Genomic DNA, 18,560 nt, shown 5'->3' with positions numbered 1-18,560 from the left:
AATGGGGTGTGTCACTGTGCCCCCATTTTGGGAGGTATCCTACTAATGAACACCACTGAAACCTTAGCCACAGTTCCCCAAAGGGTCCCAAAATTTTAAAGTGCACTTATTAAGTCCTGAATGAAATATTATGAGCTGCATGACATTAGCAAACCCCAGGAATGGGGTGTGCTACTGTGCACCCATTTTGGCTGGTTTCCTGCTAATGAACATCACCAAAACCTTAGCCACAGTCCCCCAAAGGGTCCCAAAATTTTACAGTGCATAGATAAAGCTCTGAAAGAAATAAGAGGAGCTGCATGGCATTATAAAACCCCAGGAATGGGTTTGGCTAAGGTTTTGGTGGTGTTCCTTAGTAGGACACCACCAAAATGGGGGCACAGTAGCACACCTAATTCCTGAGGTGTGCTAATGCCATGCAGCTCATCATATTTCTTTCAGAGCTTAATCTGTGCCCTTTAAAATTTTGTGGCCCTTTGGGTAACCGCGGCTAAGGTTTCAGTGGTGTTCATTAGTAGGATACCTGCCAAAATGGGGGCGCAGTAACACACCCTATTCCTGGGGTGTGCTAATGCCATGCACACCATGTGCCCTTGAGAGGGACTTCTTGTTATATTCCATTCCTGCTCTAAGCATCCTGACACCCACTCCTGCTCTAAGCATTCTGACACCCACTCCTGCTCTAAGCATTCTGACACCCACTCCTGCTCTAAGCATTCTGACACCCACTCTTTCTTTGACTTGATGGTCCTGATATATTGATCAGCAATGTAAATAAGACTTGTCCTCCCAGGATTACATACAAGCATAATGGCAGATAATTTATAGACTAAACGAGCACATCATGCATCAGCGCACTTAGCTTGGCGGTTAAAGCAACATTCATGAAGTTTGGAGTCATGGGTTCAAATCAATTCCCATAGTGCACACTATTTTGGTTTCTGACACATCCGTGTACTCCCCCCCCCCCCCCCCCCCCCTCCCCAGAAATAAAAATATATTTGGCAATGTCTTTTGCTGTAACTTGACTCCAGAAAAAATAATTGTATTGCTTGGTCCGTCTGGCCAAAACCCCGGGCCACCCAAAAAATATCCAGTGGGCTCCTTGCCTGTCAATGTCCGGACCATTTTTGGGTCCTGCAACCGGATCACATTACCCATGCGATCCAACAGATAATCTATCAGCCCACAATCACCGTGTACAAAAACTGTTCATGTTACGTAATCAGTTTGCCTGGTCCTGAAGTTGTTACATGAAATTCATTCCGCAGGCAGTGGCAAAGTCGCTGTGGATTGAATGTCATGTACACCACGGAGCGCACCCAACCGCGGCTCAACGTGGGCTCCAATGTAGAGGCGACCCCCGCGACCCCGCCCTAAACTTTGGGTGTGCCTCTGAGCGGGAGGTCACGGGACCCGCGGTCGGCACAACCCCTCACGTGGGCCCCACATGCAGAGCCCGTGGTTGGAGAACTGCCAACGGTGGCTTGCCGTGGGGCGCCGCAGTCGGTGTCCGGTGAGCGGTTCAGGAATGGCCGGCAAAAAGTATAACTTCCTACCGGGATGGAACCCGGATCAAAGCTGCACCTCGAGGAGGAAGGCACTATCAGCCTTGCCAACTCGGACATCACACATTTCTATGGTAGTCCCGCAGTTTATTGTGTAATAAAGACCGGTTTTCTAAGTTTTGTCAGACAAAGTCTGTGGATTTGGACAAGACTCATCCATTTTTTCTTTTGTAATTTCTCACTTATGTAGCCTTTTTCCAAACATGGAAAGAGGCTCAGAAAATATCTTTTTTTTTTTAAAAAAAAAACTTTTTTTGCTTGGCCTAATGCGGGCTCAACCAGAGTGCAACATTGGTGCGCTACTCAGCGCCAGCCATGATTGACTTGGCCCACCCACTGAGTTAAGCTGTTTGGGCTCTTGTCATGCCCAACCAGCTTTCCCCGTGGGCACGCTGATCAGATCCGGGATGGGTTGGCTGGGTTAGCCACGGCCGACCCATCCAACCCAGTGGTGGCTGAGTTGCCCCGCCCGCGGTGCTGGATGGGTCGGGTCAAGGGGGGCCCGACCAATCTTCGACACAATCCGATCCCGCGGTCGAAGTCTGGGCGGGCAGGTTGGCGCCCACCCGGGCCAACCTTTCGCCGACCGCGCCGTTGGGCCCACGTCAACCCAAGCTCGAATTCGAGCGGTGGTGTAACAGCTTCAGGACCATGCAACCTGATTACCTAACAGGGACCGTTTTTGCACGCGGTGAATCCGGTTGGAGCCCCGGGTCATACGGTCAGAAGCGCGCTCCCGGGACCCACTTTCCCAGTCGTGCAACTAGAGTTCACGGCGCCACCTTTGAGAAAGTGCGCGCCAACGGGCGCCTAGAAGACCCGCTCAAGGGGCGCGCCTTTGGCTGGCGCAAGGGCGGCGCACCCAGGCAAGGCTCAGAGGGCACGACTTTACGCATATTAATGATTTTATTTGATATTTTGGAACTGGGAAGTTTATTTTTTTTTCCTGGCTAGGGTATCCCCGCGGGGTCCCTCACAGAAACTGCCGCAGCTGGCGGTTCCCGAACGCGGGCACCCCCGAGAAAACCCCCGAAGTTCGATGGCGCTCGCAGATTCATGCAGGAGTGAGATGCGCGCACACCCCGCCCAATGGTGCGCGCCCGGTGCGCGCGTGCGAGGCGCCCGCACATCGGCGCGTACCAGGGGTGGCGCCGTCAACTACGTGCAATCCAATCAGGACCATGACCGGTTACGTCCCCAATGCGCGAAACCTGACTACCTTGACTAGAGCGCAGCCCGACGTCACCTTTTTGCAGGGTCGCGGCGACCATCCGAGTGCGTCACCGATTGGTCGCCGTGGGCCCGCTGTGTACCTAGTACCGCACTCGGCACCGCTGCGCGAGTGCGAGGCGGGTGCGAGTGGTACCCGCCAAGCGGTACTAGGTACCCTCCGCGGGTACGGAATGACTATCTCTAAAAATCCTTTTCTAAATCGCTTTTTTCTGTTCAGATTAAAGAAGAGAAGCAAAAGATTATGGTTTTACACAGCAGAATTCCAGATCATTTGTGGTCAAGTAAAGAACTGGAGTTCAACTTTATGCATTTGGAACCTTTTAATGAAACTGAAGCAATCAAATAATTATTGATCAAATGTGGAAACTAAATATTAAGGTATTAGAAATTTGAATTATTAGGGGTGAGGATGTTGACGAGTTACCCAAAGTTTAACTTTCTGGCTTTGGTGTCCCTTTGCATGTCCATGATGACTGGAATTGAGAGTAAGAGGTCAGATACAACTCCATCAGCTGTAGAAAGTACCATTACTTACGTCTCTTTTGGAAGGCTCCCCAACCCATTGATAAAGATCTTCAAGTTGTGTACCCATTCCTAGACATTCCGAAACGTGCATAAGCTCATAGCCCGCCTTTTGTAACACAGTCACGGCATGTGGTGTCACTTTCCGAGCCGTATCTTTGTAAGTCTCATGGTTTAGAGCGATTTGAGGGGCTGGATACTTCTTCGCCAATTTGGTATATATGGATTTTGATTTCCTAGCCGAAGCTCCCATTGAATCTTCTGAGTCACTTGACCAGTCGACTACCACATATCCTCGTTGTTTTAATATTTTCAAATTTTCCTTGGTATGCTCGCCTAATGGTATGATGATGTCGGTCAGGAATGCAAGCAAGGGAAGACGTGGTTTGATCTCATGAATATTGAGCAGCTTACCGTAGGGAGCTCGGAAAAATTTAGGTTTGATTCCTAGAATCTCTAAAAAACAAAAGAGTAGGAAGAGTAGGAGTCTCATCAGGAAGACTCGGCCCAAGAAATTTCAAATAGATTGGGGCTTACTTTTTAATGCTCGTTCATTCAAGTCAAGTTGCTCATGAAGCTCGTCCGCTGACAAAGTACTAATATTTGTGTGCGACCAGGCTAGACAGAAAAAACGTTCCGGCTGAATTCAGATCATTGCTCAACAATACATCACGAGATGACTTTGAACTAACTGTGTGAGCCAATCAAGTGACCCTGTGCGAACGCTGAACAAACGAAAAAGATAGGATTAGCAAGAGGCGTTAATACATAGAAGCTGGTTTTAAAGACTCACTGTTTCTTAAGTGCTTAACCACCTCCTTATCATAGATACAATTGTAGTTATGTCCATTCACGAAGAATGTGCCTTTGATGTCTCGTTCATAAAGGTAGTCAGATATCTTGTTTTGATAACGATAAGGTCCATCATCGAAGGTAAGAGCGAGTGTACCGGGTTTCGAGCAAGTGGAAAAAACAACATGCTTCGAAGCCTTGGCGTGGTGAGCAGATTGGACGGATGAATTTGACACGAGCACCACTAAGAGGCTGATAAAATGCTTTGCGATCATGATGTTATTCTAGGGATTTGGATTGGTGGTTTTATTGAGTGAGAGAAGAAATTTATGTGAGACTTCCTGACAGAGTAGAACCAGCGGATGATATATTTGTTTGGTAGAGAAGGAGGAGTGAGGTGGAATGATGAGGCCAATGGATCACATCCAACAGGTGTCTTTATATACCCATCTCTTGACTCCTACGGAACGGGTCAAATTTGCGACCCATTTCGATAACTCACTCGAAGTCCCGGGCCGAATAGATCTCTCGGTAGGGGAAGGTGCGCCATGAGTGCGCCATTTGATGTGTCCAAACCAGTTTGGTGCCTTGCAAAAGATGGCACGCTTTTCAGGAACCGTAGGAGGTGCCCCATTAGACACCTCGCAGATGTTGGTTTCGAGTCGCAGACCCCTCCGGTCGGCGCGCGAACGACTTGAGTCCAGACTCCAGACTCCAGCCCAACCCCAGATGGCTTTCAGTCCTTTCGATCGGTCAAGCATAGAGTCAGCCCAAACGGACAATGTAACTGGACCGACTGCCTCTGAGTAGGGACGCCGTCCCGCAGGGACCCTCAGAGGGAGGGTCTGGATCCCTCCGGTCGGCGCCCTCCGCCAACAGGACATGAGTCCAGACTCCAGATTCAATACTCGCTTTCGGTCTTATGACTTGGACAAACATAGAGTCAGCCCAAACGGAAAATGTAACTGGACCGACTGCCTCTGAGTAGGGACGCCCTCGCGCAGGGACTCTCAGAGGGAGGGTCTAGATCCCTCAGGTTGGCGCACTCCACCCCGGAATGAAGGGAAACTGGTTGTGATCGAGTCAACAGGACTTGAGTCCAGACTCCAGAATCCATACCACCCCCTGCAAATCTGCCTTATGGCCAGCCACCTTGCATCTGGATGGCTGGATTGCAGCCTGTCCGGAGTACTGTTTGCCTCAGCATGGTGGTATTGTGGTGAGGAAATGGCGGTACTCCTTGTTACCCTTTCCGCCACTATATAAACACCACACCGTCCCCCCATAACGGGACATCATCCATTCTTCACTTGCTTTACTATCTCACTACATCGCCACGACATCTGCCTTCGTGTCTTGATATCATTCGATCAATTCTTCCCACAGCTATAGTCTGGTCCACTCCGCGCAGTACCTTCTCCCCCTCACGTACCCTACTCGTCTATTCCCTCCAGTTGCCATCCAATTGTTACATCCTCAACAAGTTTTAATTTATTGGGGTCTAGCTTAAGCACTCCCTTATATCCCACACTGGCCCTATACCGGCCGTCCTTGTGATTGACAATTAAGCCAGCTTGAACCAACTCACCCTCTGACTTTTCACGCCACTTGTCACCGGACTTACCAGATCATTACCCTTCTGTGCGGACTTCCTTACGGCCCTTTTGCTTGTAAGTATATTCCATCACATTGCTGGTCAAAGGATGTGAAATTGATTTGTCTCATGTGGCTGCACAGTCCATACTCACGGTCAGGAATTTCAGTTGTCATACCCGCAATCTCGGTTACTTCCTCGGACTCCATCCTTCCTCGTACACTTGACTGGCATCATGCGCGTCTCAAGTGAAGTCGCCAGGTCTGCTCGCTCTCGACATGTCCGTCGGATTATTATGATGCACCCTCAGCATCACCCCTCTACTTTGCCTCGCCAACCTTTTGTGGCCCGAACTTCAAGTCAGGCTGACCTTCAAGCCGAGATTGCCGAGTTTTTCTCCACTGTCTGCTCCAGTGGACCTTGTCTTTTGCCCACATCCACCGAGCAACTCTTAGCGCCGGGGCATTCTGAGGCACCATTAGGCGAGTCTAACTCTGACCTTGTATTTCATGATCGTGCTACCAAGAAGGGTAAAAAACCGAAGAAGGCTAAAAAGTCAAAGAAGGCTAAAAAGTCAAAGAAGGCCAACAAGCCAAAGAAGGCCAGAAAACCGAAGAAGAAAATTCAGAAAAAGCCACTTCACCACGGCGCCAAACCCATCACGCCCGTCCCTCATAATCCTGCTAAACTCATCCAACCACTCGTCAAAAAACCAATCCACCCCACATTGCCTGACAAGCTACTCACACCAGTCAAACCACTCACACCAGGCAAGCCATTGAAACCAGTCAAACCACTCACACCAGGCAAACCATTGAAACCAGTCAAACCACACAAACCGGCGAAGCTGTTGAAGCCATTCAAACTACCTATTAAACCTATTGTACCGGTTCTCAGCAAGAATATTCCTTCACTTCCTGTCAAGCTAATCACACCCATTGTTAAAAAACCTACCAAGCTAATACTACCGGCGAAGCCAGTCACACCTCTGAAGCCAATCAAAGTGCTCCCTCACAAACCTCTGAAGCCTTTGAAAACAACCAATCTATCACCTATCAAACCTATTGTACCAACTCTCAAAGCGTCTATTGCTACGCTGCCTGTTAAACCAATTGCACCCACTGCTGCAGCGACTGTCAAGCCATTACCCCCGGCTAAGCCACTCAAACCACTGATACCAATCAAAGCACTTCCTCACAAGCCACTAAAGCCCTTGAAACCAACAAAACTAGGACCCCTCAATCACGTCGTCCCGGCTCCAACAAAACCCATCGTCCCGGCTCCTGTCATACCTTCTCTGGCAATTTCAGGTCTGCCGGCACAACTTCCCACTAAGCCTCCTCCGGTAATTTCAGCAATGTCGCTGCCTGTTAAACCAATTGCACCCACTGCTGCAGCGACTGTCAAGCCATTACTCCCGGCTAAGCCACTCAAACCACTGGTACCAATCAAAGCACTTCCTCACAAGCCACTAAAGCCCTTGAAACCAACAAAACTAGGACCCCTCAATCACGTCGTCCCGGCTCCAACAAAACCCATCGTCCCGGCTCCTGTCATACCTTCTCTGGCAATTTCAGGTCTGCCGGCACAACTTCCCACTAAGCCTCCTCCGGTAATTTCAGCAATGTCGCCACAAGCTGCGACTAATCCTCCCCCGACCATTTTAGCCAAGCCGGCTCAAATTCCCACCAAACTTCCAGCTACAAAAACTTTAGCCAAACCGGAGATTCCTGCCCAGCTTCCCATACAAGTTGTCCCTATCTCGTCCCCGCCTAAGGCGCCCGTCTCAGTCACTGTGAAGCCTACTGTTCAGGTTCCTATCAATACGGCGACTGTGCTACCAAGCAAACCTTTGGTCCAAACTCCTAGCAAAATATCTCCAATTCTTACTCAGTCCACACCTATCAAGCCGGCGGCTGTGATGCCTAGCAGACCTTTGGTGCAAGCTCCTACTAAACCCAATTTGTCTCCTGTTTCTCATCCCCTGCTTGTTCCGACGCCGGCCTCCGCTCACCCAGCTTTGGTCCAAACTCCTATTAAACCCTATTCTCCTATTCCCCAGCCCGTGTCCATTGCGGTTCCTCTGGTGCATGCCCCCGCAACAAACATCGTTTATGCCGCCGTACCCGCTATCAGCCACCCATCTCAAATCTCAACTCCCATCCAACCACTCCCTGTTGCCGCACAGGTCAACCACACCTCTGCTACACCGGTCACCGTGCAAACCGGCGAAAAACATATCCTTTCCAATACCAAACCTTCAACACCTCCATTAACAAATACAACTCTTATCCAAGCTTCACAAGTAACTACTTTACCTGAAAATCTAGCGACTACTCCAACATCACAAGCAACCATATCACCTGCTGTTGAAGCTGAAGTACCGTTACTGCAGCCAGAAGCCCCCGCAACCAAACCCATTGCCCCAACTCCTCAAGGCTTGCCGCTGCCAGAAGCCCCGTACAATGTCACATCTCAAAATTCAACGCAGCCAGAAGCCCCGGTCGCTCAACCAAACACAGTATCTTTAGCTCAAGACTGGACCCCATCTCCACCCATGGAATCTGATTCGCCTGTGCCGATTGTCGCTGCTTCCCAAGACACTGTCCAAAATGTTGACACCCCCTTATCTCCCACCGCCGATGGTACTACCATAATTTTTCCAGCTCCTGCTTCGCCACAAGACACTGTTCAAGTTGATAACTCCCCCTCACCTCCCACCGCTAATGGCGCTAGCATACTTTCTCCGGCTGAAAATCAGAGCGCAAACCCCACTATTCCGGGTCAACTCTCCCCCTCCATCAACGTTACACTAGACTCGGTCACTAATGCTACCTTGCTGAACAACGGAACACTTCTCAACAACGGCACCATTCTCAACGGTACCGCACTGGCCAATAATACTGCACGATCCAATAGCTTGCATGGCATGTAAGTTACTTAATCCGCTTCTTGTAATTCTCCTCCGTCCATATAATTGACTCGTTTTCCCCTTATACAGAAAGCTAAGTAATTCTTCCCCCAACATATTGGCCGCTGGACCCTCATACCACACTGGCGCAGCCGTGGGTGGAATCTTTGCATGTTGCGCTTTGATTGCCATAATGCTTGGTATATTTGCCTTAGCTCGCCGGCGCCGGCCCCAAAAGGTGGACAACGGTTTCAAGGGCTTCATGGACGGCCCATCAAATTGTCCACCATCTCAGATGGCTCAAGCACATTATCCGACTAGATCTGAAGGTCACACAGGCCACCAGGAGTTTATACAAACGGGCATCGAACAGGCTGGGCCAATCTAATAATAATCATAATAATAATAATAATAACGATCATAATAATAATAAATATCCGTCTCAATAGAAATAATAATATCTGTTCCACTAAAATAATAATTTTTCCTTTCAATAAAAACTAATGTTTATCATTTGATATGATTTACGTTCCAGTAATTTTGATGTTTTCTGATTTTGGGTTTTATGTTTTATTGTATAATTGTTGTTCTCGTCGTTTAGCTGCTACCAATGATCAATATCTTCCCCTGAAAATGACACATGGAAAAAAGAAAAGGAAATGTACATCCAGTACAACCCACGAGACTTCTTCCAGCTCGATTTCTTGCGCGATATCGACCCTCCTCTACGTTTTTCTTGGCTTGCGTTTACACATCTCTTTCGAGCGAACAGCCGCATTGAAAATGCACGACTGCTTGAAGAGTGACCATGTTCATGTTGAAACATGTCAACCCTTATTCGAAGTGAATTCTTTCAAGTCAAACTATTGAAAGTCGATTTGGAATTTAAGTTTTATGGAAACCAAAAACACACACGAAAGGGTATCTCCATCTTTATGACTACCGCTAATTAGACGTTCATTCACTTTTCCTGATTGAGAACCAACCTCAGCATTTCGGATTGACTGTATCCCTCGATTTACACCTTTTTGGCTTTTTGATTCTCGCTTGAGCACAATGGTCACATCATCCGCAGGGTAAAAACACCGATGAAAATCAGTAACCAATCTGCACGGCAACTGGAAAACGCGTTTTGGGTGTATTTTATGAGTTCATAAGGATGATTGTTGATGATCAAAGCAAGGAAAGCAGAGACGGCGACCTTGTGTCAAGTTCTGCGGGCCGGTGGCCCCCCTCTCAAATTTGGAGGTGTCTCCGGCGCGAACTTGACTCAAGTCGCGTCGCGCCTCCTCGGAGAGGCTTACATAAGCTCGTCTCCGGCGCCTCTTCCAAGTTCCGAGGACCGAGAATTAGATGCAGGGGAACCCCCTTGACTGCGGGCCAAGGGGCTTGAAGTGGCCGCCACAACCAACTCGACAAAAGTCCCTCCCGCCGGGAGGGCTTGGTCAAGCCGCCGCCGCCTCAACCACCTCAGAACGTCGGATGTGAGATGATCAGTAGTTTCTTCAAATGTAACCACTCTCCACCGATTCATCAGCTCATCAAACCAAGGCCTAGACCTAAACGAATCCTGCAACGACCCTGGACGAAGTATAATCTGAATCCCAGCCAAATCTCTCAACTTCAACGACTGGGGAATTTACCCAAGATGGAGAAACGGGTCAGGCCAACCGATTCAAATCGCTCAATCAATCCTCCCAACCAGTTCGAAATCACATTCCTCGGGACATCTGCTGGTACTCAATATCTCGCTTTATCTTACAAAACTCAACATCGAAAATTTGGCTCAACGGAATTGATTTAGGTAAACCAACCATCCAACGTAACCCATCTTCATTGGCACTCCGGATGGATGGGCAAATGTAAGAAACAGGTTATCAATTCCCACACATCTATAGTTGTCTTTAGAAATCTGTATATCAAGCTGCCAAACGCTAAGTAAAATAAATTTGAATGCGCACAGCTGGATTTTTGACTGCGGAGAAGCAACGACCCATCAGATCATGCGCACCAATCTTAAACCTAGCAACGTTACCAAGATCTTTATCACACATCTTCACGGTCCGCCTCCCTCTTGGGTTCACGTCTATCATCTCAGAAAACCATTGGACTAATTATCATCTACGATGGGCTCTTCATAACGAACTCAATTAGGCGATCATGTTTTGGGATTAATAAGCTTTCTATCTCATATTGGTGATCGAGCAGAGGCTGACCTAGCGAGCAAGAACCAACATCCTTTTTCCGTAAGGTGTCGTATTTCTTCGTTTGATTCCACGCCCTCGCGCTTTCTTACCTTTTTGTATCTTTCAAAGAGTTTTTGAGCATTTTGTTTACCTATGAAATTGGTTTACCAACACAGGATTCCAGCGACGTAGTAGAAATCTTCGGCCCATCTGGGATCCGCGAGTTCGTGCGATCGACTCTCCGATTGACAAAAACGCATTCCCTCTTAAAGATTAAAGTAAACGAACTTTTAAGACATTCAAAGGACCATGTCTTCACACCCTCACTCAGCAACCCCACCGGGCCCGGTCGGCTGTGGCATAACGAAGTCTTAGGAGAAGATATCTGGTCGGATCAGAATGGGCTTTGGAATGACGTGGTCGAGGTGAACCACTGCGGTGTCCGTGTCAGTGCAGCACCCATTCAACACACCAGTAATCGATTTCTGCATTTCCTTCCCTCGTCTTCCTACTGCGTGATCAATGTTTGATTGGTCTCGCCCCTTCTACGCAGTTGAATGTGTAGGCTACTTGCTCACGGAAGCCAATCGGAGAGAAAAGTTTGACATGGTTAAACTCGAGCCGATCCTTGAACGGCATGCAGATGAAATCAAAGGGATGGGATTCAAAGGTTAGTTTCCGTTTGTTACATTGTTGGAAACCCTAGCATAAGCCTTCTGGCAATGGTGACCTCAGCTATGGCCGTTCCTTTGCAACAGTGTTACCAGCAATCCTCAGTCATCTCGAAAAGACACGAAAGCCAATCAGTTTTTCCACTGGGGTCACCCTCCACCCACCAAGTCTTTCGATTCGAGGTCGACGGATCATGATTCTAGGGGACACCTGCGACCCGAGTGCGATGGCAGCTTTGATAGAACATGATGCGGAGGTCCAGTCTATTGACTTGCTGGTCCATGAAGCTACAGGCACCTCTGTGCCCGATGCGCATGAGCGAAAGCAAGAAGAGCGTCAATCGGAGTTTCAAGTGGCCAGGAAGATGAATGAACGAGGTCATTCTACCTCATTCATGGCCGGCCAGTTCGCACACCGAGTCCGAGCAACTCGCCTGATCCTCAACCACCTCGGGGGGAAATTCCCTGCACCCCAAGCTGCACTTTGTCCCAGCAAGTCCTTCCCACCTTTCGCCTCTTCTTCTACTCAGCCAGAAGACCAGAATGCAGTCAAAACAATCCATGCTGAGATGTGGAAAAAATTCGAAGAGATGGATCACCCTCGACGAGCTAAACTTGTCGAAGAACTCGCCTGGCTAAAAGCTGTTGAGAACGATGCGCTCGATGGTTGGCGCTCCGCCGCTCGACAACACTCCCGCAACTTGCCCCAGAACAATAAACCCGATATACCCCCAAACATCAACCATGAAAGAAATCCTGGAAAATCGGCTGATGATCTCCTTGTTTCTGTTGCTTATGACTTCTTGCAAATCAATGTTCCCAGGTCCGACCAATAACTTCTTCTGTTACATCAATCCTCGGAACCATTATAATTTTTTGTTCAAGAAACATTTGTTGATGTTTTTTTTTGTGATTCTTTGTTGTTCATTATGTCTAACTCTGAATAAGGCTTTTGTGTCAAAACCGTTATCTTCGACTAGATTTGGTTGGAAATATGCACACTAGTCATGAAGGAAGACTCACAGCCATTAACTAATTCTTAAAACGTTCCCGGCGTTCATAGACAACGTGGCCGAGCGGTTAAGGCGATTGACTAGAATGTTGATTCTAAGGTTCCACTTGGACTCTGCCATCAATTGGGATTTTCCCGCGTAGGTTCAAATCCTGCCGTTGTCGTATATTTATGCCATCTTGCCTAGCACTTTTTCTGGCACCCTCAGTGAAATGATTCATTCTTATCTGAGGTGTATTTTTCCAATGGGAATCGACCCCGGTGATCAAGTTTTTTTGATTCTGTTCTCGATCTCCATCCATGTCAAAATGGACAGAAATCTCATTTCGAGTTCAAATCTACATTCCTCAGAGTCACTCACCACCAAGGTCCGCAAGCCCCCGCCCCCCGGCCAATGTCACAACATGACTCAGATAAGCTGCTGATCACCGCTAGATTGTTCCGGCTGAGTCCAATACTTTGGGAGCCCGTAGTAGTACCGGGCTGGTAATCTATGTACTTGAAGTCCTGGCAGAGTGGTCATGGGATCCAGAGAAGCAGGAAAGAAGGACTGCGTATTGAGGTTGTAAATCCCCCAAACGTTCAGGTCAAATGGAGGGGAAGTATAATCCGGTAGGGTGTTGGAAGCCACACTCGAATTCTCGACTGTTGCCGGCGGAGCGCCTCTAAAGTTCACACAACGGCTTGCGGATCTCTCAATGTGGGCACCTGGCGCTGGAGGCCGTACCCTGGGCGCGGGGGCATGCCCCGCGGGACGCGGGACGCAGCTTCGGGACGCCTCCTGCGGTCCACGCTGTACCCGGATCGTCGGGGCTTACCGTGCCCCGCGGGAAGGTGAGCCGCATTTTCTTGGCCCGGATGGCGCAACTCGTCGGACAAACTCTGACCGACAACTGCTCGGACGAATTAGCTTATGCAGTGGCAGTTCATCCTGTGGCGTACGGCTTGGCTTGTCACGGGGTACGGCTCACCTCCCCGCGTGGCATGACAAGCTCCGGCGGTCCGGGTACGCGGCGTTCACCGCAGGTGGTGTCCCGAAGCCCCGTCGCGGAGCCAAGGTACAAAGCCGGACACCCCAGGATGAATCGGCGTACCCCCGGGTCGGCAGGGTACACTCGGGTCCCGGACGGTGCCGGGGGATATACTCGATTTACGAGACTTTGTATCGGCAGGGCGGGTATGCCCGTGTGCATGCATCTCCACAAAGGGAATAATTTGGCGGGTACTCCGCGGGTTCCAGCGGTGAGGACACCATGATGATTTGTGACACGATTCACAGGATACGTGTGAGTGAGGTTTAATTGTGCGGGTCATAACATACGTGAGCAAGTTATGGGGGTGGGATGGGGGACGTTGAGAGGGTTTTTGGGGGGAGGGAGACAAGAAGTACAAGACGATGAAGAGGTCTAAGCAGATGCAGCCTGGAAAGCTTGGACCTTGGCCTTGACGTTGAGAGCCCGTTGTTCCTTGGTGATCTTCGAGGGCTTGTTCTTCTTGCTGGCCTTTTTGTATTCTTCCAGTTTTGACTTGTCGGTCGGTTTGGGGGAGGGGTCGGCCCGGATGGCCTTGTGGGCCTCCGTGTAGATCTCCTCGATGTCAGCCGAACCAATGTCATCGGCGAGGTAGGTGGCGAATTGTTTTTTGAAGCGCTAAAAGGGCAGTATGGTTGAATAGATCAATGCGGATTCAAGGATAAGCCGCCTGGCTAAGTCGAAAAGTTTAGGAGACTTACTTCGTCATCTTCTTCTTCTAGGGCCTCCATGTATTCAGCAACATGTCCGCCGTAGATGTAACTTTTCAGCATGTCGGCGTCCAACTCCTTGGCTTCAGGGTCGTAACCGGGGAATCGGTTTTCGGAGTGAGGACAGAAGATACCACCATCAGAAGCGCCCTTCATGGCACCAAAGATACGGGCACCGGTGGAAGTCCGTCTAAGACCGACGTCAAGGAAGGCCTTGAAAGGACGGGGTCCCTCGTCGTTGGCCTCGGTGAGGACCAAGTCACCCTCGGGTTCCTCGACACCCTGGTATTTCTCGTCCAGGCCAAGCTTGACGAGTGCCCGACGGGCGACCAACAGACCGGTAGCGTATGCAGCGGCCCAGTTCGTCAGACCGTGTTTGATACCATAGCGGGGCAGTTCGTGAGAGTAGGCCGCGGCCAGGACGAAGTCTCCCTGCAGCTTGGCGTGGACAACTTGGCAGATGATGTCCCGGTTGGTGATTCGAACCACCAGACGGTACTTGGGCGAGTTGTACTTGTTCTTGGCCTGGGTGATCAAGCGTTTTCGGGCATAGTAGTCGGTCTTACCCTCTAGAGAAATGGGAGCGTAGGTAGGGTCAGTTCGAGGAATTCAGAGTGAGGAGTTTAGAAGCAAAGAAATTGATGTGGACGTGATGGATCAGATAGGAGCGAAAGACTATATGATAGATAAAGTGATCAACATCGCGCCGTGGCACTCAGTGTGAACTATGCATGAATCTCGGAAAATCATCATTTCGAGGTGGATGGGAGGTTCTTCAAGAATGAAGACTGAACAATGACTAACCTCGGCGACGACGGTACTTGACCTGAAATCTTGAGTAGTATGCCGAATTCTTGACGACCTTGACGAACGGCATCTAGAATGACAGGGCAAAGTCGGACAATCGTGTTGTGAGTTGAGAGTTTGAGTGAGGATGCCAAGGATGGCTCATGGTTTGGGGTTGAGCTGAGGGACAGTTGCTTACCTTGAGGGAGAAAAACGATGGACGTGAGGATGGAGGGAGACTGACCTGGGGATGGATGACTAGTGATGATGCCTGCCCATATCGATCCAACCGGTGGCCACCATGAGCATCACCACGTTAGGTTTCGCCCGCCCACGAGCGCACGCCCGCGAGGTGGGTACCGGGTCTGGCGGCGGGGGCTCCTTCGATCCACCCCCCGCGGAACCCCGGCCGATCTCCGGAGTGAAGTCGTCCCCGACCAATCGGAGACTCCTTCCAAAATTAAATGACCCCATCTCAGGCACCTTATTCAGCTTCGCACCATCAACAGTGCCACCACCGAAGTCAAATAAATCAACTTGGCCGGGGTGAGCTTGCCGCAGAAGTCCGTGATTTGGACATTCCACTGTTAGCCAGAGACAAACAAGACAACATACAGCTCTACATGTGTGAATCTATTAATTGACAAGTACATAAAGACAGGTTGAGAAAGAGATTGGAGAAGGACAGAGTGGAAGAAGAGGAGAGAAAGGAGAAAGGCGGAAAGGGTGAGAGAATATGAGTTTGGGTAAAATGGAGGACTTCCTGCCAATCTGGAAATCCAGATATGAGCCAACAAACAGATTTCAGATTTTGCAGTGAAATCTTGGTCCCCAAGGCTCCATGAAGTGATTCAGAGTTTCAGATTCCAGATTCCCCTGCAAAATCTCAAATTCCAGAGTTATTTGAAGTCAACAGGAAGTCCTCCAATGTCAGGAGTAGGCAGCATCATCCAAACCCCAAGCCAACAGGCATTAATTAAACGGTAGGTTGCTACACTAAAAGCATCTCCACTGCGGGCCCTATATGGCTTGAATAGGGTCCCAAAAAAGATATAGGACCCGAACGAATTCTCTTTCTCCCCAAACGGACTGTATTGACCAATGTCCTGGTGGAGTTGAAATGGCATTGGAGCAGTTTTGGAGCTGAGATGCACCATGAAAAAAAGAGGCATTTGATGGCAAGTGACATGATGCAGCTTTAATTTGGTCTCAGCTCCAACACTGCTCCAATGCTGCTCTACCAGCACATCTAGGGCCAGGGCTCACATGACTGCAGCAAAGCACTAAATCTGACACAACCAGCTGATTCTCAGCTTTGGCTCTGACTTGGATTTGACCATGGCCCATCTGATGCTCCACTTTGGCCCTTTGCCAGCTTGTCAGCCTTAGAGTCAGTGTAGCTGACCTAAAGTCTGCCTTTATCAGTTATTTCTACATGAATTGTCTGATAAATTTTTAACATCAATATTTGAGCTTGATTTGAAATAAGATTCTGTTTTCTCATGCACTTTATATAATACCCTAGTCTTCACTGACTACTTTTCGATAGCTCCACTCCTTCATGGTTTTTTGTGTTTCCCAGTGTGATGTGGAATTCTGCTGCAGTGAAACCCAGCTCCCCAACCACATGTACATATGTGATTATGTGAGCCAACCTTGAAAATTTTTGAATTCAGGATCCCCCATGCAGCATGAGGATCCACATACTTCAGGCAACCAGAACCACACCCCCGGATAACCCAGGATCAGCAACCAAAGGCCACTATACTCCCAGTACACCTTCCTTCACAGGTGCCAAGGATATTAAAAGTTAGTACCCTTTTTCACTGAAACTTGATTAACTTTGAGGTACACCTCTCTGTCTCTTGACTGTTTTCTCTCCCTGTTGGCTTTGCTCTTTTCTTTTGATCACAGGTCATCATATATCCATACCTCTTATCCCAAGGATGCCTCTGATTGCATATCCTTCTTTTTCTGTGTCTTTTGTCAGTAAAAAACCACATAGTTTTCCCTTTAAAGAATCTTGACTATCTTTTGGAATTTTGAATCTCTGCTCTGTGCTCTTATGAATCATTTCCGCTCCGGGCTCCACACCTGCTCTCCCTCATACTCCTTCTATTCCGCACTTGCATCCTCTCAATTGCCCGCTCCTGATATTCTTCTCTACATTCTCCTAGTTTCACCTCACTAATTCACTCAGCAGCCACCTCATCAATCTCAACAACCAATCTTCTCCACCATTCACCATTCACTGCTCAACTCATCACCTCCCACTTCAACAAACATTCACATTCACCCTTGCCTTTTCCCATCCTTGTTTCTTCATTTCCTATCTCTCTTCTCCCTCATCATCCAATGCAATCAACAACAACTACACTTTAACTATCCCTCAACAACCTCACCGCTCATCCTAGTCCCGCCTATTTGCTCATTTGAATTCATCAATTGGTTGCTTCCAATTTGGTGAGAAAAAGCTAACCAACTTGCGCTCACCGTGTTCTTATTAAACCTGTTCTTCCCTTGTCTTTTCTTTGTAGTGTCTATTATTTGATCTGTGGTATGCTTTATTCCTTCAAAACTGAAATGTCTCCTTTATTATTGTTCGTCTTCTGAATTTTTTAAATTAAGTTCTGGTTCTAGTGTCAATTATAAAAACTGTTTTTTCTCATTATCCACAGAGAAGTGTAATAAATTGTGGCTGATTAGAATTTTCTGATTCAGATACCTTCCTCGTTTCCATTGTGAGAAGAGGCTGTTGCAATCTCTGGCACAGCTTGGAAGCACTCTCTTAAGAAGTAGCATTGCTAGTGGATGTTAGTTCCAACCTTTGGGTCCACAGAGCCTTGATTATCATCATTCAGATCTTCTATTTTCCTCTCTATCTTTCTCTCTGACTGTTTGTTGTTTCTTTATCCCAAGGTATCCAAACAGTTCCCACCCAAAAAACCTTGTGTCCTGTTGTACTTTAGAGATGTAGGCTCACACAGCTGATTCTCTATCAGTTGGGCTACAATAAGAGAATAGATCCCAGCCAACACCAGGGAAGAAAGTGTTGCACTCTCTAGAGAGTGCCAGGCCATAATTTCTGTCTAGAAGTCTGCCAGATATGAACCATTTCCCCATGTCTAAATGAGTTGTGTGTTGGCTGTGTGTTCATACTCAACTCATACTGATCTTATCTGTATCATATCTTGTTGGATTTGGTGAATTAAACACAAATACTGGCTTTCTCCACTTGACATCAAGTACACACACGGATTCTCCAATGACAGGTGACATGGCCACAAATTCAAGACAAACTCCAATTGCTTACTGGGTTACATGGCCATCAAGTGGAGAAACCCTCCATGTGATTACTGTTTTAGATGGCCATCAGGTGGGGGTTTCTCCACTCCATGATCCTGTGTGTTGGCCATGAAGTGCATAAATCCTCCAATTGATGACCATTTATACCAGCATTTGAGTGGGGAAATCCTCAACTCAATGGCTGTTGTGTATGGCCATTGAGTTAAGGGATTCTCACAACACTGGGTCGCTACGCTAA

General features: G+C 48.4%; 4 protein-coding genes across 4 annotated transcripts; 2 read left to right on the top strand and 2 right to left on the bottom strand.

The window, feature by feature from the left end:
- Positions 1-3,232: 3,232 nt before the first annotated feature.
- Positions 3,233-4,390, bottom strand: PtA15_9A112 (uncharacterized protein; the record flags this gene model as incomplete). The annotated part of the gene is made up of 6 exons (XM_053172287.1): positions 3,233-3,274; positions 3,337-3,659; positions 3,738-3,779; positions 3,861-3,941; positions 4,016-4,048; positions 4,117-4,390. The coding sequence occupies 6 exons, from the start codon at positions 4,388-4,390 to the stop codon at positions 3,233-3,235; spliced, it is 795 nt and encodes a 264-aa protein (XP_053023542.1).
- Positions 4,391-5,944: 1,554 nt separating this feature from the next.
- On the top strand, positions 5,945-9,158 carry PtA15_9A111 (uncharacterized protein; the record flags this gene model as incomplete). Its single annotated transcript, XM_053172286.1, has 4 exons — positions 5,945-8,640; positions 8,711-8,774; positions 8,836-8,949; positions 9,156-9,158. The coding sequence occupies 4 exons, from the start codon at positions 5,945-5,947 to the stop codon at positions 9,156-9,158; spliced, it is 2,877 nt and encodes a 958-aa protein (XP_053023541.1).
- Positions 9,159-10,109: 951 nt separating this feature from the next.
- Positions 10,110-12,313, top strand: PtA15_9A110 (uncharacterized protein; the record flags this gene model as incomplete). The annotated part of the gene is made up of 7 exons (XM_053172285.1): positions 10,110-10,356; positions 10,425-10,482; positions 10,584-10,681; positions 10,775-10,866; positions 10,983-11,280; positions 11,360-11,476; positions 11,565-12,313. The coding sequence occupies 7 exons, from the start codon at positions 10,110-10,112 to the stop codon at positions 12,311-12,313; spliced, it is 1,659 nt and encodes a 552-aa protein (XP_053023540.1).
- A 1,582-nt stretch (positions 12,314-13,895) lies between these two features.
- Positions 13,896-15,107, bottom strand: PtA15_9A109 (uncharacterized protein; the record flags this gene model as incomplete). Its single annotated transcript, XM_053172283.1, has 3 exons — positions 13,896-14,138; positions 14,222-14,799; positions 15,035-15,107. The coding sequence occupies 3 exons, from the start codon at positions 15,105-15,107 to the stop codon at positions 13,896-13,898; spliced, it is 894 nt and encodes a 297-aa protein (XP_053023539.1).
- Positions 15,108-18,560: the final 3,453 nt, after the last annotated feature.

This window comes from Puccinia triticina, chromosome 9A, assembly GCF_026914185.1.
Source record: "Puccinia triticina chromosome 9A, complete sequence".
Lineage (NCBI taxonomy): Eukaryota > Fungi > Basidiomycota > Pucciniomycetes > Pucciniales > Pucciniaceae > Puccinia > Puccinia triticina.
This window is presented reverse-complemented; position numbering and strand designations above follow the sequence as displayed.